This window comes from Rhineura floridana, chromosome 2 (genome assembly GCF_030035675.1).
Source record: "Rhineura floridana isolate rRhiFlo1 chromosome 2, rRhiFlo1.hap2, whole genome shotgun sequence".
In the NCBI taxonomy this organism is placed as follows: domain Eukaryota; kingdom Metazoa; phylum Chordata; class Lepidosauria; order Squamata; family Rhineuridae; genus Rhineura; species Rhineura floridana.
Genome location: NC_084481.1, coordinates 105,974,027 through 105,994,414, shown reverse-complemented (window position 1 = coordinate 105,994,414; position 20,388 = coordinate 105,974,027). Strand labels below are relative to the sequence as shown.

At 40.6% G+C, this 20,388-nt stretch overlaps 1 protein-coding gene across 1 annotated transcript in view; it reads left to right on the top strand.

The window, feature by feature from the left end:
* The first annotated feature begins 360 nt into the window (after positions 1-360).
* Positions 361-20,388, top strand: part of LMNTD2 (lamin tail domain containing 2) — a 92,731-nt gene continuing 72,703 nt past the window's right edge. The window contains exons 1-3 of the mRNA XM_061609994.1: positions 361-418; positions 15,635-15,838; positions 19,164-19,349. Coding sequence (XP_061465978.1) covers positions 15,702-15,838; positions 19,164-19,349 — 323 coding nt within the window. The 5' untranslated portion in view covers positions 361-418; positions 15,635-15,701. The remainder of the gene's footprint in view (positions 419-15,634; positions 15,839-19,163; positions 19,350-20,388) is intronic.

Sequence of the window (20,388 nt, the reverse complement as noted above, 5' to 3'; positions counted from 1 at the left end):
GCCCAGCCTGGCAGAAGGGAAGCCAGTGGAAGCAGATGGAAGGCCCAAAAAAGGGGCATTCCTAGGGTTGCCATATTGCCCGGATAGCCGGGTTTTACCCGGATTCTATGCATGCCACCCAGCGCCCAGCTAGCCCCTTACGTGGCCCGGATTCTCAGCTTTAATTTAAAAAAAAATTTAAGTTTCTAGGTGGTCCAGTTCTCGAGATATAAATAAAAACGTCAGCCAACCCCCTCAACTGTTAAATCTTTCTTTAAACAGTACTGTACTATAGCACTTTATAGCTTTAACCCCGCCCGTTCAGCATTGCAGCCAATCAGGGATTGTGTTTCAGTTTCATTGACCTCAGGCAGTGTCTAGAAAACAAAATGGTGGTTTCACAACCCCCCCTGGTTTATCTGAAAATCTCATAAATTGGGTAAGTATATACATTTCAGTTTTTTTTCCTCTTGTGTGCAGGAGTCAGAGCTTGGGCAGTGTTTTGAAAACCTTCCCAATACTTGCTTTTTGTAAAAGCAATGCTAATCCCATATGCCCAAAGTAAATCCCATTTAATTCAATAGGACTTACTTTGAGTAGACATGTTATGAATGTGCTGAAAATCAATGGGACTTTGGAGTGAATGTAAAAAAGAATTATGTTTGTGTTCTAACTCTTTCTGTCTCCAGTCCAATTTTAAAGCAAGTAGGCAGGGCTTACTTAGGTATTACAGTTTTTATTCTGTAGGAAAGTAATACTGATTTTTAAAAAACTAATACTATTATATGGGCTGTATGTATTTATACATCTGCAGTGTGTGTGCGTGTGCGTGTATGGAGTCTTTCCAACACCCCTGTGAGGTAGGGTTGGAAACCAATGCAGCTCACAACAAGAAATAAAGCCATTTAAAATCCAATGACCATAAAACAAGTATAAACAGTTGCAAAACAGCGTAAAGTGGCATGATTCGAAATTTTGGGTTGTGTGAATGAAGTTGCTTATCACTTGAGGTTGCAGTTCTGTCCCTGTTTGAGTAAGCCCCACTGAATACGCTGGGACTTGCTTCTGAATAAATAAACTTAGGATTGCACTATAAATATCTTTACAGTTTGTGTAAATAATAAATATATTTGATAGTCATGCTTATATAGATATTTCTTCATTTATCATATTTTTGGTTTTTGGTTAGGAATCCTGACTGGTTGTGAGATGCTTAGTTTTTTGCCTTACTCATAGGAATCTTGTTGTGGTTGGTATGGTATTACATTTAGGAAAGTGTTACTGCCTTCTGTGTTTTTTTTTCCTATTTGCATTTCACTTATCTTTAACCTCACTCCGTTACAGCCATAGAAGCAACAGCAGCATATGCAAGATAATTAACTCCCAATAGTGATAAGAACAAGAATTTATAATTATTATTTCAATTAAAACAGGAGGCTTATCAATACTTTGAAGAGGACCAGATATTTATTTTCTTTCTGAGCCCAGGACTGGGTCTTTCATGATGCCTGGGGAGCAGGAGAGTAGTCGATAAGACAGACATCCTGGCATTGGTAATCTAATTAGCAAGGTATGTGTGGGGTTGTTGCACACTTCCAAGCCCAGTTTCATTGTGAGTATGGAGGTGGAACCTGTGTAGATGTGGTTGAGAAATTTTGAGTTAAGCAAAGCTCTGCTTTTATAAAACCTAAGAAACATACAGATACTTTGAATGTCTGAGTGCCTGCACCAGTGGAATACTGGAGGAACTTGTAAAACTTGCTGCAACAGTATTTAGAACTGAGCATGTGGTGTGAAAGACTCCTTTTCCTAACATTTTGGCTTGTTTTTCTCCACCCGCCACATCTCTGAAATATATTGTATATGTTATGGTTAACCGTGCTGCTGCCTTGAGTTACTTTATGTTTGTTGCTATTTTGTGTTTTTATTATGTTTTTATATTGATTGTGTATTTTTATTGTTTTTATTATATTTGTAAGCTGTGCTGAGCTCTGTGTTTAACAGCAAAAGGGCAGGATATAAATTCTCTTAATCAATCAATAAATACTCCATAGTGTTGGAAACTAGAGTCTAGGCATTTAAGGCTGAAAATGTTGCTTTAAAAAAAAAAGATTTCTCACATCTTTCCCCAGTTTTTGGTAGTAATTCCTAGGCACAAAAACAAAACAACTGGACAATCCAAATATTAATATGCAAATATTTGCATAATATGCAATTAATATGCAAATTAACATGCCCGGATTTGTGGAACTGGAATATGGCAACCCTAGGCATTCCGGGGGCATGTCAGAGGAGGAACTGAGGGGAGGGGACTTAAGCCACATCAAACTCATGCTCGGAGTGCTCCTGTGGGTCTAAATCCAGGCAAAATTTACACTGGGAAAAAGGTCGGTCTAAGAAAAGAATTGCAATGGAAGTCAATGGAGAGGACTTATTCCCCGGTAGAAGTATTTGTGAGAGCTGGCTTTTACTTTCTGTTCCCTGCATGCAGCTCCTGGCTGAGCTGGTGTTTAGCTAGCCTAGAGGCTTCCAAATAGCAATTGGACGCTGCAGACCTTCCTGTCGGCTCCACTTGCACTGGCTCCCCTTCTGCCGGCTTCCCTTGAGTTGGATTGCTCTGTTAGAACCTACCTTCGCCTGTAATGACTATGCTGGATCCAGGAGTACTGCCAGACTGTACCTGTTCCTTCAAGGAGAGTACAACCTCTACCAGAACAGGCTACACAAGTAATTTATGGGCATGAGAACCACCTACTGACAGGGCCTCTATCTTGTCTGAATTCAACTTCAGTTTATTATCTCTCATCTAGCACATTACCAAATCAAAGCGCCGTCTAGCCTCACCTGACTCAGATGTCAAAAGGAAATAGATCAGAGTGTCCTCAGCATTCTTCCTCCAAATGATGGCATCTTACTCCAATTTTATCATAGTTTTCATCTTGTTATAAAACATTCCTGGTCCTATGCGACACTTGAATTGTTCTTAGAAGAAAGTGTTTTTTTAAAATAGATATTTAAATGCATAAGTAATAAACCAAATTACCATATGCTTACTCAAAGCATTTTGAACAAAATCTATTTTTTAGTATTTAGCTTTTCCACATAAACAATATATTAAATATACTTTGGAGTGCATTATGTTCCAGTGTTTAAACAAGATATTGTAAACATTTGCCGCATTTTTGTATATTCACAAAATGTGACTAGTATTATTAACATTGTCCTGCAGTGGTTGACAAGACCAGATCATCCATGGTGCAATTGGAGCAACTGCACCAGGGCCCCCAGACTCTGAGCTTTAATTTAAAAAAGTAAGTAAATTGGCCTTATATTAAGGAAGTTAGGAAGCAAAAGGTGCAGACAGATGAGCCTGCCTTGCTTTTTCCGCTTTTTCAGTGTTTTTAGTCAATGAATTATATAGTCAGAGCTGTGTGTGACAAGTCAATTGTTTCAACACCAGGATAACAGGAAATTCCTGGGTTCTAAAGAGCAGCTATTTTCTGCTTCCCTTTAGTTTCTGTTTTCTGCTCTATCTCTGAAGTTTGGCCAGGCCCAGCAGCAGCAGTCAGTTAGGTCAAAGAACGCTATGTGTAGGGTTGCCAGATCTCCATTTTTCACCTGGAGACTCTGGTTTTGGGGGGATCCTCTCTGGGTCTCCAGGTGAGTCACTCCAATCTCTGGATTCTTAGCTTTCATTAAAAAAAAATAAGTTTTTAGGTGGTATGAATCAAGAGATATACACCAAAATGTCAACTGCTACCTCCTGCCCTAGCTTCTGTTAGTACTGGCTGCTCTAATCCCTGCCCTTTCAGGTTTTTAGCCAATAAGTGAAGTCAGGGTTGTGATCGACAAGGGATTTCTTGACCGCCAGGCAATAGTTAAAACCCATTGCAGGTTCTGAAAACAGTTTCCTTTTCCTGCTTGTCTGCACATCAGGAATTAAGTAAATTTATAGCTTTCAGCAACATCCAAAGTACTTTCTCTGTTCAGGAGATCTGAATACATTGGGACTTGCTTCTAAGGAAACATGGATTGCACTAGAACAGAAGATCACAGCAGGATCTTGGTAGGCATGCACAGTAAACAGTTTCAGTTATGATTATAATAAAAGTGTGCATGCAGGTTTTTATTACTGCAAAAATAGCATATTATACATTTTATCTTTCAAATAATTTTTGAACAGACATTTTGAAAAGTGTACATGCTACAGCTTACGATGTCATTACAATGTTATACTTTTAATTTCTAATTATAAGGAGTCAAACAAGTTTAAATTTTCCTGAGCTGTTGAAGAGGGCAGTTTATTTGTCTTATTCATAGCCTGTTTTGAAAACCTTCCCAATATGAAGCTTTAATCGTATACTCACTTTTCTCGGCTGCAGTGCTAACCCCACATACCTGGGAGAAAACCCCATGGAATTCAGTAGGACTTACTTTTGAGTAGACATGGTTAGGAATGCTAGTCCGTGTCATCAGTACTGAGCTAGATAGTACCAAATGGACTGAGTCAGTATAAGGCAGATTCCTTTGTTACTAAAAGAGGAAAGAGACCCAAGTTTATGTATTTTACTTACAACATTTATATACCACTTTATTGTAACAAACCTCAAACGGTTTACAGAAAGAATTAAAACAATAAAATTATTGGCAAAAACAGTTGAAGACAAGTATTTAAAAACATTCAAAATAATAAAACCAAGAATGAGTTAAATAATAAACAATTAGTTTATTTTAACAGTGAATTAAAAACAGATAAAAAACAATAGCTTCTACATGCCCGGAAAGGCTTGCCTAAACAAATATGTTTTTCGTAGGTGCCAACAAGAGTACAATGAAGGCACCTGCCCAATGTCAATAGATTAGGAATCCTGACTGGCTGAATTTTCCACCTTACTCGTAGGAATCTTGTTGTGGTTGGTATGGTATTGCATTTAAGAAATCATCAGTATATTTTATTTTTATTTTTCTATTTGAATTTCGTTTACCTTTAACCTCATTCCCTTATATCCATAGAAGCAACAACAGTGGTTCCAGGTGCTTAGCTCAACCCCCTTAAACCCATGGTTACAGACCTTGTTGTTTGAATGATGGTTTGTTTCTTGTGCAATAGTGGTAAAAGAGAATTCACATACTGGGAAGTGTGGCTGCAATTGCTGCTGTTCCCAAGCTACTGCCTGTGAAAGTAGACCAAACCATGTGTGTTTTCTCTCTGTCAGTTATTACTCATTGGAATTGGGTTGACTGTCAAAGTGAGTTTATAGCAGCCCATATGGTAAGTAGGAAAGGGTAGAGAATCTTCTTAACTCTTACTAATTTCTCAAACCTCTCTCTGCAGTGAAGGGTCAAGTCATAAAGAAGTTTGGAGCAGCTATTTTAAAAGGCAGGGGCAGGGAATTCCAGACAGTGGGTTGCCAACCCTGCTTTGATATTGATGCCTTTGCAGAGGATCCCTAGTCAAGCCTGACCAACAGCATAATCCTAACAATATCTCCTCAGAAGTAAGTCCTGTTGAATTTTACGGGGCTTAGTCTCTTAGTAAGTGTTTAGAATTGCAGCCTCCTGAGTGCTCCTCCCATTGAACATTTCCATAACACTAGGCTCCCTTCTTCCTTCAATGGCCTTTTGGTGACTGGCCTGGCCTGAGGGTCGTTAAATCCTTCTTGCCAGAAGCGAGTAGGCTACATTAAATGTTCCCTACCAAGGCTCCCTAAGCAGATGAGAAGAAATTATCCTGTCAATTCAGCTTATCCTGTCAATTCAGCTGGACCTAGGAACACCCTCATTTAGCTAAGATTTCTAATCAGAGAAATTTGTTTGCATGGTATGCTTCAAGCAACTGTGGTTGATGCTTAATATATCATGCTTAATGACATCACTAAGACCCATCCCCATGACATCACTAGAGCCTGCACCCATGACATCAGTAGGGCCCATCCCTGAAATCTCAGGGTTTGGGATGCTTCTGACATGCCACCCTAATTATGTACATTTGTAATTAATATAGTACAAGCTTATTTATCCTAAATGTTTTGATTATCTCTACCCCCCAGCCCTGAAAAAAGCAATCTTAATAAATGAGGAAAAAGTTTGGAGGTTTAGGGATAGGAAGCAATTTATCATGTTTATTTATTCTGTGTAAACAAAGTTAAGAGTTTGGCTAAATTTAATCTGAGCAGGATTAGATTTTGCATGTTGAGGATTATATCTGACCTGCACAAAGTGACATTCCTGGGCAAGGTCCTGGAACGAGTGGTTGCAGGCCAGCTCCAGACACTCTTGGATGAGACCGATTATCTGGATCCATTTCAGTCGGGTTTCAGGCCTGGTTTTGTCATGGAAACAGCCTTGGTCGCCCTGTATGATGACCTTTGTCGGGAGAGAGACAGGGGGAGTGTGACTCTGTTGATTCTCCTTGATCTCTCAGCGGCTTTTGATACCATCGACCATGGTATCCTTCTGGGGAGACTAGCTGAGTTGGGAGTGGGAGGTACTGCATTGCGGTGGTTCCACTCCTACTTGGCAGGTCGCCTCCAGAAGGTGGTGCTTGGGGAACATTGCTCGGCACCCTGGACTCCCTAGTATGGGGTTCCACAGGGGTCAGTTCTGTCCCCCATGCTGTTCAACATCTACATGAAACCATTGGGTGCGGTCATCCGGAGCTTTGGAGTGCGTTGCCATCAGTATGCTGATGACATTTCTCCTTTTCATCTTCTTCAGGTGAGGCTGTCAATGTGCTGAACCAGTGCCTGGCTGCAACAATGGACTGGATGAGGGCTAATAAACTGAGGCTCAATCCAGACAAGACTGAGATGCTGCTAGTGGGTGGTTCTTCTGACCGGATGGTGGATGTCCAACCTGTTCTGGATGGGGTTGCACTCCCCCTGAAGGAGCAGGTTTGTAGCTTAGGGGTTCTCCTAGAACCATCTCTGTCACTTGAGGCTGAGGTAGCCTCAGTGGCACGGAGTGTCTTCTACCAACTTCGGTTGGTGGCCCAGCTACGTCCCTATCTGGACAGGGATAACCTGGCTTCAGTTGTCCATGCTCTGGTAACCTCCAAATTAGATTACTGCAATGCACTCTACGTGGGGCTGCCTTTGAAGACGGTTCGGAAACTGCAGCTTGTGCAAAGTGCAGCGGCCAGATTGGTAACAGGGACCAGATGGTCCGAACATATAAAACAGATTCTGGCCCGCTTGCATTGGCTGCCTGTATGTTTCCAAGCTCAATTCAAGGTGCTGGTTTTAACCTATAAAGCCTTACACGGCTTGGGACCACAATACCTGATGGAACGCCTCTCCCGATATGAACCCACCCGTACACTACAGTCAAGATCAAAGGCCCTCCTCCGGGTGCCTACTCCAAGGGAAGCTCGGAGGGTGGCAACAAGGGAGAGTGCCTTCTCAGTGGTGGCCCCCAAATTATGGAATGATTTCCCTGACGAGGTGCTCCTGGCACCAACACTGTTATCTTTTCTGCACCAGTTCAAGACTTTCTTCTTCTCCCAGGCATTTTAGCATGTATTTTAAATTGTTTTTATATTGTTTTAAATTTTAAAATTGTGTTTTAAATTGTTTTTAAAATATGTGTTTAAATTGTATATTTGTTTTAAAGTTTTTGATTGCTGTAAACCGCCCAGAGAGCTTCGGCTATGGGGTGGTATACAAGTGCAATCAATCAATCAATCAATCAATATTGTGAGAAGTGTGTGGAAAAGAGATGGTTGATTTTTAAAACATTTAAGGTTTTATTATTGATTATTATTTGTCTTATTACTGATCTTTTAAGCCACTCTGGAAGCCTTTTTTGGCTGAAGAGTGAGGCAAAAATGCTCTTTTCCTGTTGGTAGTATAGTACGCAAAATAAAAATATTATTGCTTCAAAACAGTGGAGCTTGCTTGGGTTTTTGAAGCAATGAGCTGTGTAAATAGGTTAGTAAAATAATAATAAAAATGGATTTGACATACCAAAAACAATAATTTTTTAAAGAGGTGGCCAGTGAGTGGGGGGAGTCTCTCTGAACAGATGAGCAACCAGGCTGGATGAAACCAAAAGGTCCACTTAATCTAGCATCCTGCTTCCCACATTGGCAGCCAGATGCATCAGGAAGCCTATAAACAGGGTTTGAGGCCTATAACTTTTTTCCTGTTGTCTGTCCTCCCTGAGCACAATCAGAGATAGACTACCTCTGAACCTGGGGAAGGAAAGGTGTCCATCAATGGATATTGAGACCAGATTGCTATATGGAGCCTCCAGGTTCCGAGCCAGTCTATCTGTGAATAAGGTGAAGTTGTAGGAAAGGGCTCTTGGTCTCACTCTCTGCTTTACCTAATCACCTTTAAAAGGATGGATAAAAACCAGTGGCCCCCAACACATGATATGCTGTGTGAAGTTATGTCTCTATAACAATCACACACAAAAATGTAGCCTAATTTATTTTTTCTTGATCTATAAAAGGTGGATTTAACTTCAATGGGACTTACTCCCATAGTGGGCATAGGGCTATAGCCTTAATTTCCTCTTTCCTCTACATAGCTCAGAAGAGATTGCAAAGACACATTGCCTCCACTTTCTATTCCCATTTGAGAGCTGCTGTTTGGGTGGCAGGACTATAACAGATGTGGAAATCAAGTGTCTCCCCTGTTTGAATGGGATACGCCCAGACTGCTTGGCACTGGTCATAATGTTTCATTTGGAAATAGGGACAGCCAAACTATTGTAAATGAAACCCTTTGTTCTTTCTCTTCCACTTGTCCACAACTGATTGTGCTTTTACAAATTAGGGAGTTAATAGGGTACATACTGTCTCACTAACATGGCAGATAGGGCTGTGACTTACCTGCCAAAAAGACTTGGAACACAAGGGATATGCATATTAATTGTCTGCCAGAGTCTCTAGCAAAATGCACCTTAGTGTCTGTTAGAAAGGTGAGAAGTATTGAAACAATAGACTTGTTAAACACAGCTCTGACTACTTCACTCATTTAAGTGTACATAGTTCTACCTCCTTCATTTTATTCTCACAAAAACCCTGTGAGGTTGGTTAGTTTGAGAGGTAATTCACTAATAGACAAAAAATATTGTGGTTTAAGAACGTACCTATAGCCAACAGATATTTATATCAAACCCTTCACAAACTACACTTCCCAGGATTCTTTGGGGAAAGCTTTGACTGTCTCAAGTGAAATCAAGGTGTGGTGTGGGTGTGGCCCCCTGATTAGGCAAGCCCAGCAGCTGGGAGTCTGGCTTTTAGAACAGGCTTATCATTGAGTTCAATGCTAAATTTTGTAAATCAGCCAGACATTTTTTAAACTTTTATACTGCAGAGGATGAAGGTCAGAGTATGGGGCAAGGTCAGTAATAGGATTACAGGTACTCTGTGAACATGGCTAGTTTTTAATTAATTTCAACAAATTATGAGAACCTCTAAAAGGTCTGGTTTTTCTCTCTTTTTACACTTTAAACACTCGATTCTGACTGTTGGTATATCACCATGAAAATTTAGAGGGTAGTTAAGCAAATGTTTTTGAGTGAAGGACTATAAGTTTTGTAAGGTTTTGTTTCCAAATGAGCTTATGGGAAGCATCAGAATGACATGGGGGTAATTTTCAATTTAACGTTGCAGAATGCGAAAAATCCATGCTGTCACTCTCATGACTGTATAAGTAAGCCATTCTGTTATAATCAGTTAGATACTTTTAAGGGCAGTGGAGAGGAAACAGATCCCAGTGCATGATCTGATGGCTATGATGATTCAAGTAATCCAGCTATGTTGATGTACTTATCTGATCTATTGATTTATGATGTATTCTGTAATTGTTTTATTAATGCAGTTTTATTGTTGATTTTATGTTGTTGACTGCCATGATTTTTTAAAAATGTTGGTGGTATAGAATGTTTTGTTTTGAAATGAGTTTATGGGAAGCATCAGAATGGCATGGGGATATTTTCAGTGTAACATTGCGGAATGCGAAAAATCCATGGTGACTATAGTATGCTGTATAATAACTGGCTTAAGGTCACTCAGTGAACTTCATGGCCAAGTGGAGATTTGAACCTGCTCTCCTGTGTTCTAGTCCAACTCCATACCACACTACAGTCTTAGCTCTAGACTACAGTACAGTACTTATAGAAACTCTTTTTCTCTGAGTTTTCAGTTAGATATCCATATTTTTTGTCAAAGGCTAGTGAATAAAGGTGGAACAAGGGGCCTGAGTGGTTCTGCAAAAAGGAAACGAAAGAAAGAAAGAAAAAGAAAGAAGAGAAAAAGAGAAGGCTGTAAAGGATAAAGTGCCAAAACTAACATCAGTTTTCAAAAAGGTTCTGATGCTGCAGTTGCTTCTTGCTCCAGTGACAATGTAGGCACTGAAAAAATGGATCAGATGTGTAGTGAAACTGTATTCCCTCATACTGAAATTGGATTAAAGTGTGTTGACAGTGAAACTGATTTCCTTATGTTGTCATCTGATCCAGCATTGTGGCCAAAAGACAGCAGGGAAGTAGAGTTTTGGGTGCAAGGAGGTATAGCTCAAAACCAAAGCATCAGGCATTTGTTGCTGCTAAGCAACAGTTTCCATACTCGTACCATTACCGTGGACCTATTTTCACCATAGAAAAATATTGGTGAAATAGTTTCAAGGGAATGGTTAATATACTCACCTGCATCAGGAAATGTATACTGTGTTCACTCACAAACACACAGAGTTGAGAGATTACTTAGAATGGTTCTAGGCCTTTGTTGAAAAAGCCCTCCCTGGATCCCTCTATAATGGATAATTATCGGCCAGTGTCCAATATCCCATTTTTGGGCAAGGTAATAGAGCGTGTGGTGGCCTCCCAGCTCCGGGGATTCCTGGATGAAATGGAGTATGTAGATCCATTTCAGTCTGGTTTCAGGCCTGATTATGGGATGGAGACGGCTTTGGTCACCTTGGTGGACGACCTACGCAGAGAACTGGACAGGGGGAGTGTGTCCTTGTTGGTTCTGCTGGACCTCTCAGTGGCTTTCGATACCATCGACCATGGTATCCTTCTGGGCCGCCTTGCTGGGATGGGACTTGGGGGCACTGTTTTACAGTGGCTCCGTTCCTTCCTGGAGGGACGAACTCAGAAAGTGGTGCTGGGGGATTCCTGTTTGACTCCTTGGCCGTTGGCCTGTGAGGTCCCTCAGGGTTCAGTTTTGTCCCCCATGTTATTCAACATCTACATGAAACCGCTGGCAGAGGTTGTCTGGGGTTTTGGGGTTCTGTGCCATCAGTATGCTGATGACACCCAACTCTATTTCTCCTTTCCACCCAACTCCAAGGAAGCTGTCTTGGTTTTAAACCGGTGTCTGTCATCAGTGGTGGACTGGATGAGGGCGAACAAATTGAAGTTTAATCCAGACAAGACAGAGGTGCTCCTGGTCAGTCGAAAGGCAAATCAGGGAATAGGGATTCAGCCTGTGCTGGATGGGGTTACACTCCCCCTGAAGATGCAGGTTCGCAGTTTGGGTGTGCTCCTGGACTCAGCTTTAAATTTGGAGGCCCAGGTTTCTGCGGTGGCCAGGAGTGCTTTTGCACAATTAAGATTAGTGCGCCAACTGCGCCCGTTCCTTGAGCCATCTGATCTGGCCACGGTGACACATGCCTTAGTTACATCCCACTTAGATTACTGTAATGCGCTCTACGTGGGGCTGCCTCTGAAGACTGTTCGGAAACTTCAGTTGGTGCAACGTGCTGCAGCCAGAATGTTAACTGGGGCTGGTTACAGGGACCATACAACTCCCCTGTTACAAAAGCTCCAGTGGTTGCCACTCTGTTTCCGGACACAATTCAAAGTGCTGGTTTTGGCTTAGGTCCAGGCTATCTGTCAGACCGTATCTCCCTATATGAGCCTGCCCGGGCCCTGAGATCCTCAGGAGAGGCCCTTCTCTCAATACCTACGTCCTCACAAGCACGACTAGTGGGGACGCAAGATAGGGCCTTTTCGGTGGCTGCCCCGAGGCTTTGGAACTCCCTTCCTAGGGAAGCAAGAATGGCCCCCTCCTTGCAGTCCTTCTGTTGGCAAGCAAAGACTTTTTTATTTCAACAAGCCTTTGGAACTGAAAGCTGTTAAGGACAGGTCTTGAAGGGTGCTGCATTGCTGTTGCCTAACTGTATTATTTTAAACTGAGTTTGAATTATTTTAACTGTATGTATGAATGGTTTTAATACTGTAAATTGTTTAATTTGATTTTAATCTAGACTTTTGTATGTTTTTAATTATATGTGTGCTTTTATCTGGAAGCCGCCGTGAGTTCCAGTTTTGGGAAAAGGGCAGGGTAAAAATAATGATAATAAATAAATAAATAAAAATAAATAGTGACTGGACTCATGGAGAAGGAGCTGTTTCAAGTCATGAAAGAAGTAAAGGGCATTTGGCATCTTTAGAGTGTTGAATTGATGAAACCTCTAAGGTTGGTAGGATTGATGCACAACTACAGGAAGATTTGGAACACTGTATGCGAGATTGGCAAGAAGTATTGTGGAGAGTTGTGAAGGCAGCTAAATTCCTTTGTGAGTGTGGATAGGCTTTAAGAGGAGATACTGAAAACTTTATGGCAACTTCTTTGGCATCTTAGAATTCATTCCTACATTTGATCCTTTCCTTGCTGAACATTTGGAAAAGCAAGGAAACCCAGGCTGTGAGAACATTTCCTACCTGTCTTCAACCATGTATGAGGAAATTGTACTGCTCATGAGGAAAAAAAGTTTTAGCTGCTATATACTCAGCAACAATAGCTGCCAAGTACTACTCTATTTGTTGATTCTTCTCCTGACATATGACATTGTGACCAGCTAAGTTTTGTTTTGCACTATGTAGCTGCTGAAGTTGAGATTGTAGAGTATTTTGAAGGCTTTGAGGAGCTTCATGATCACATTGGGTCCACTGCTGAGCAGGTTCTTAGAAAGATCAAATATTTATTTATTTATTTATTATTTTATTTATATCCCACCCTTCCTCCCAGCAGGAGCCCAGGGTGGCAAGATTTAGGCTTAGACATACAAAATGCTTGTGATCGGTCCTATGACAGTGCTGCAAATATGTCTGGCAAGCAGGGGTGTAGTCGGCCAGGGTCTGGGGGGGGTTCTAGACCCCTTACATTTTTGGGAGCAGGATCCTAGCAGACTCCCTACATATCCAGCATCCTATGAACCAATCAGCATGAAAGGGTTGTGTGTTAGCCACTGAAAAGTGTCTTCTAACATGCTTCCTTGACCTTTCCTTCAGATTGGAGCCAATCAGAGTGAAAGGAGGTGAGCCAGTCAGTAACTAACCGTCTTCCCTTTCATGCTTCTTGGCTCCTAGGGACAACTGTTGTTGTTTGAGAAGGCATTAATTAACAAGGATCTCATTCTCAACTCAGTAGCAAAAATGAGGGGTATGGCGTGGCTATCATGAAGGTGCCCTGCACTTCTGAATTTGCCACCACACTACCGCTGGCAAATATTAAGGTCTTCAAGCTCACTTGAAGAAAGTGAATAAATACATGGATTACAGCCACGTGCAGCATTTTCTTTGAACTTGGTTGGTGTGACTGCAGTTGAAAGGTGCCAGATTGCCACTGTTTTTTTAGTTTTGTGCAATCATTGTACAATTTCTGTGCATCATCTATTTAAAAATGGGTGAAAGTCTGCAAAGGTCTCAAAGCTTGTGAGAGTGAGAGTCCTGTCACATTGAAGAACCTGAGTGGTACAGATGGGCAGTAGAGCTGCACTTAAAAGCATTATGCATGACATAACAGAAAAATAGCCAACATGAAACACAGCAAGGGCACTAGTGAAAAGGATGGAGAAACAAGATATCACTTTTATGACTTTACTGAAGGACACCATACTTGAAAGATGCAATTCTACAACTGTCAAGCTACAAGAAGAAAAGCTAGACATTTGTGTTGGAGTTCATTTGTTGGAGTCTCTTCACTGTATACATTGCTGCTTTGCATGAACACTTTCAAAACCTTGAGGAACGAATGATGTGTTAGAGGGAGACTTCAAAAGCCAAAAAAAAAACACTTCCACAAGCTTATGCCTGATGAAACACAGGTGAATGAAGTTGCCTTAGAAGGTTCTCAAAAGCTCAGAGTAGAATCATTTTATCCAATTATTTATAAGTTATAAACTTACATAAGTTACTATCTTAATGCCTACAAAACTGCACTGGACGGCGGATTCCTCCGCAATTTTATTGAGGTGTCAAATGAAAACATGTTCAGTGCTGCTGCAAAATTACAAGAATGTTACTCCAAAATCTTGATAAATCTTTTCCTGAAGAATGTGTGAAACAGTCATGTTTGCCACTACAATCCTTAAAAATTAGATAACAAAATGGAAAGTGTTTTTCCAAATATATATGTTGCCCTCAGAATTTACTTGTGCCTGCCCATCATCAACTGCTGTGCTGAGAGATTGTTTTGAAGAATGGCATATATAAAATATGAACTGATGACAAGCATGCAGAATGCAAGACTGAATGCTTTGGTGCTGATGAGTGCAGAAACAAGACTTCTGCACAGTGTAGACTTTGCATCAGCAAAAGCAAGAAAGGGTCAATGACTTTGCATCAGCAAAAGCAAGAAAGGGTCAATTGTAAGGAAAGACTCCTGCTTTGTGGAACTCATTGTCATTTCATCTGATCTTAGACACATATCCACAGTTTTAATTTTAGGCACCTACATACAACATGTTTTTTTATTCTGGTTTTTCTAGTGTATAATCTGTCATTCAGATACGAGTATACAAGTGTTGCATTATAAAAGTACATCTAATAAAATAAACAAACATTAATTCACTTAAAAAACTTTTTTTTAAAAAAAATGTATTATTTTCTGGGGGATGGGGGCCCTTTTTGGGGAACTGCACTAGGGCCCCCAATTACCTTAGTCCGGCCTTGGTGGTCAACAAGCTTATGACTGAACATTCATGTAATATAACTGGATTATCAGTGTTCCCACATGACTATTAATAATGATATCTGATATTTTCTATAATATATGCATTTTATAATGAGTTTTATATATTCACTCTCTGTGTGTGTATCCCTAATGAAAAAAGTGTATCAGTTTAAAATACATTGGATAACAAACATTTATTGTTGTATCTGGGTTCCCCACTACTACCTTTCTCCTGAAACACACAATCATTTCTTCTCTGGCCTTGTTGTTTCCACACAGAGAAGTTGGAAAAAGAAATAAATTTGAAATAATGTCAGAAAAGCAAAAAAAGTAATGTGCATTTTGCAAGAAAAAAGAGATCTGTAAGGAGGAGACTGGATTGCTGCCTACACATGCTCAGATATCTTTCCTGCAAAATTCACTTAGATTTTGCACTGAAGAATGACCACATTACATTTTTAGGTACATGCCTAATGTTTTAAGCATGTGTACATAAAAATGTGTGAAATGAAAGTAACAAAATGAATGACTGCAAAAATATGCATGCATCACACAGCCACACTGATCAAGAAGCTAATTTTGGCTGAGGTTCTCTGTCAAGTCAGGTGTACCTTTGGTGGTAAATTCAGCTTTCTTGATGTGCAATGGCCCAGGGGCTAGTGGTTACAAATCACAGGAATATAAAAGAAGTAGAGAATGTTTTTATTTGTAGAGAAGGTCTGCATGGCTATTTCTTTTTCACAGGGAAAGAAGTACCAGCATTAAATTTAAGCCTGTGGAAGAAAATGAAAAAGAAATAGACACAGATGCCATGAACAGCCAGTTCATGGGGGGAACAAAGAGAGAACATTCTGTCATCACCAGACTTAGTGTGATGTTCAACCCTAGGACTGACAATGAAAGAGATGACAGCTCCAGCCCTTCACCACCTGTTATAGAACCCCTGAAGCAACAGAATGTGTAAGTGTTGTTCACAAACCCACTCCTTCACAGCCTGTAGGGCAGTTTTATTCACCTTGGTGCCCTCCAAATGTTTTGGACTACAACTTGCATCTGCCCCAAATTGCATGGCCATATTTCTTGTAAGGAAGGGATTGTGGGGTAGCCATATGCCTTTTGTGTCATAATGGCGCAGAATAAGCAAAAGAAAACTGGAAATGATGCTTATTGGCATCACAAGGAGCAAACCCATTCCTAAAAAATAGATGTCAAACAGGTCATAGCTCCTATACCTGTGCAGCCCGATACTATGTATCTATTTAGTAGATCCCATTTTATCCAATGAGCTTTTTTTTTCTAAGTAAGCAATGACAGAATTATAGACTCTGTAACTGGGTAGAAGAGGAGATGTCAGTAGATGTAGCTGGTTATTTTATTGTACTGGAAGAGGTGTTGGGAAATGAGAAAAGCTGCCAAATTTCTTCTGCTACACAACTACAAAACCTCACCTTACCTTTCAGAAGTTACTTTAATTTAGCAGGTGCTTGTCTTCAAAAGCTTTGTCTCCAGCCACCCTTGAAACCTCTGGGCGGCAGTGAGAAAGAGGTTTATTATTTCTGAAGGTTATTAGCATGAGGGGAGGATGGAAAGTTTCCCCTCATCCATTTATTTTCCTTTACCGAGCAGACAATTCTGCACATTTTTGCTGTTTAATTTCCACACACGCACCCCACCTAGCAACCAAACACAAATAAAACTGCTAAACCTGCTCTTTCTGAGATCAAGTGGAAGAAATGGGAGACAGATGGAGACAGGTAGAAAAGCCTGTTAATCTTAGAAGAGCTAGGATATCATAGGACTCTCTGGATGCTGGAGTCAAAAAAGCTGACCCCGGAGTTGTGAGGAGGAGGAGAGACTGGAGGCTATTGAACAAAGGCCAGAGTAGCAGGCAATCTGTAATTATTCCAACATATGGAGACCCAAGGCAGGCCCCAGAGGAAAGAAAAGAAACTGGCTTGATGCAAGGCATTAGACTGCAGGTGAAAAACCCTAACAAGGGGTGAATGCATTCATGTCAAAGTGGCATTACAGAACTGGTTTATAGCCAATAATCTCCCTAAGCGTGGAGGTGGGAAGAGGGTTTTTTTTGGTCATTGTGCCCCATCTGTAGAATGCCCTCTCCAGGAAGGCTTGACTGATGCCAACCTTGATGTAATTCTAGTACCAGGCAAAGACCTTTGTATTGGCCTGTGAATTGCTGCATGCAGTGTAAGCTGGTTTTGATTTTCTCTTTATCTGTTCTACTAAATTTCTATAGCTTTGTTTCATTGCTGCTTCTGCTGTTTTACCTTGCTTTTATTAAATATGTTTATTGTTTCCATCATTAGCAACCCTGAGGGTTTCTCCCCGAAGACCAGTATAGAAATTCTCTAAATAAATAATATCCATCAATGAAATAGTTATGAGAGGTAGACCACTATTATTCCCATTTTCAAGTGGAAAAACAAGAGGCTGGGTTAATGTGTTGCAGTAGTCAAGTGTGTAGAGTATTGAACATGTATTGGGGTGCACCTAGATTCAAATAAACTGGGTGGTTTAGGGTAAGTCACTCTCTTACCTCATCAATTTGTTGTAAAGAGAAAATGGGAAAAGAACATCCCATGTATGTAATCTTGAGTTCTTTAGAAGGAGAGTAGGATTTCAATGTGATATAATAAAGATTAGCTTCCCAAAACAAACTAATTCATTCATCTAGTGTCATTTGCCATATATTGATTTCCAGGTAAGTGAAGATGGGTTAATCTTTATTTTGTGCCCATTGCATGGAGGAGGCATGAAATTGTACAGACATGGCTATGGCTCCTCATTGGGCTTAGGGCTGTTAATTTCAGCCTTCCTCCAAATCACATGAACAGTTTTTCTGCCAACACCCAACATATGCCAGGAATGTATAGAGTTGGCATGGAAACATGATACAAATGAAACATAGTTTTTGCAGTATGTTTTGGGCTGTTCTGTTTCAGACTGCAGATGAGGGCCCACTTGGCTAAATGTTCCTCCTCCACACCAAAAATAACCATGGACATAAAAATGAGATTTCTGGAATAAAGCTATTCCCCTCTGACATCTTATTTCTTGTTCAGAGGAGAGCATGTATGTGTAAGAAGAGCATTCAGTCATGCTGAAGAACCCACACCTGCAGTCTGAAGTGGTCCAGCCCAGACATAGGTTTAATACTTTGGTGAGAACTAGGCCCATCTGATGAGCAGCCTTAAATATGAAGGCCCCAGTGTGGACCGCAACCACATGGAAACTGTTTTCTCTAGTTGGTGAATGTAATATGTAAATCAGAAGCTGCTGACCTGTGGTTCTCCAGGTTTGGTTGGATTCCAGCTCCCATCAGCCCCAGCCAGCATGACCAGTAGTCAGGCATGATGGGAGTTGTAGTCCAGGAGCATCTGGAGGATTATAGGTTCCCTACCCTTCATGTAATAAACTGTGTAGAGACAGTAGAATAGAAAGAAGATGGGTGCAAATAAGGGTCCCCCCAGATGTCTCTTTTTATTGTGCATTCATGATGATATGTGCTCATAATAGTATCAGGGTGGTTATACGCAATCCAGATTTCAATGCTATTTGTGTATGCAAAGGTTTTGGGCCAGACATACTGCTTGGTTTCCATTCAGTGCACGCCCTGTAGATTCCTAGCCAAATTTCCATTTTTGTCCTGCTTTTGTTGCACTATAGCGCAGCACCCCTCCAGATGGTAATAATGCAGTAACATTGGGGAAGGATTGCAGAATAAAGCAAAATGGTGTACGTATGGTCCACTATAAATCCACCACTAATGCACTATTATTGCATCGATAACATGTTGCAGAATACACTGTTTAAAACACCATTCTGGAGAGGCCCTAAGAGAGACTGGTAAATAAGAATTTGACCAACAGGTATAGGTGTATTTTGCTCCCACTGGATGCTAATGGCATATCTGAACTTGAAGCTTCCAGATACCCAGGTAGGATTTATTACAGTACAGATCCAGCAGGAGGGATGACAGAACACTGATTGCAGCTCACAACAAAAGCTCCTATCTCATACATCTTTAAATCAACTATAACTAATCCCAGAAAATGACAGTTCCCTGGCTAGAAACAGCCAACAATTTTGAGAGAGGTCTTGCTTTCCATGGCATATAAACAGTACTTGAGCCCTGCTATCACCTCTGCTCAAGCAGGCTTCTGAAAGAATACAAAACCTGTTTACAAAAGGCAAAAGTGGACTTCCATGAGGAGTGCAGTATCCAAACTGTAGCATTCTTTTCCCGTTGCAGGGAATCCACTTCTCTGCAGCAGAACCCTGACTTGATGGAAAATCCACGTACGCTGCTCATGGTGCTGCATCAGAGGGATCTAGAAATCAAGGGGCTAAAAAATACTACCCAGAGGGATAAATCTGACCGACTTGGCTGTATTTTGCGGGAGCTTGTGAAGACAAAGCAGAAATTGCCACCAAAGAGGTAAGCAACAGAAAGCTTTACAAAACTGGAGTATATGCTCACTACAAAGCACATACTGGGTCTTGCAGAGTTACAAATGACAAAGAAGGGCTGTGGCTCTCAGATAACACCTAGGGCAGAAACTCCCAAACTGCGGTCCATAGACCACCAGTGGTTCACAAGCTTCATTCAGGTGGTCTGCCATGTGTCCGCATTAAATATTTATATTGATACTTAATTGTAATGTTATTGCTTCTTTTATTTCTTGTACTGTATTTTATGGTATTAAAATTTAAATTCTATGGAATGCAAATTGTAATACAAAAAAATACAATATAAGAAATAAAAGAAGCAGTAACATTACAATTAAGTCATACAGCACCTAGCACAATGCATTCCAACTGCTACATCAAGCAGAAAAATCATTAAGTGGTCCATCAAGACCATCAGCAATTTTCAAGTGGTCTATAGGAAAAAAAGTTGGGGAACCATGGACCTTGGGCAACAGAGCTGCCTTGCCAGAAGGAGCAGGATTCATCCAGTGATGGGCGAAGGGTGTTGTACAGATGTACTCACAGGATGTAAGGTTCAATACCTCTCACTGAGGTGGAATTTAAAACTTCATCTGGAGATTAACCTCCTTAACTGAATATTAATACATTATGATCAAACCAAATTAGAATGCACTCCAAGCAGAGACTAGGTGAAATCAAGGTAGAAACCTAGAAGTAATAATAGAAATCCCTTAATGATTAAGGATCTATTAAAAGTTGCTTTAATATTGAAGCGTCAGGGACCTCCAGAATGGAAATGCATAATATGTGAAGTTTAATTGGTGTAGACTTGACCTTCCAATTTTTTGAGGATGCATCTGTCTAACAGATTATCATACATGACATTCCTGAACAAGCAGCTTCTCAATCCCACAGAAGATAAACAGATACTATATAAATAAATAATATCTATATTTTATTTATTTATTTTATTTATAATATTTCTATCCTGCCCTTCTACCCTATCATAGGGCACTCAGGGCGGCTTACAATAAAAATGAACCCAT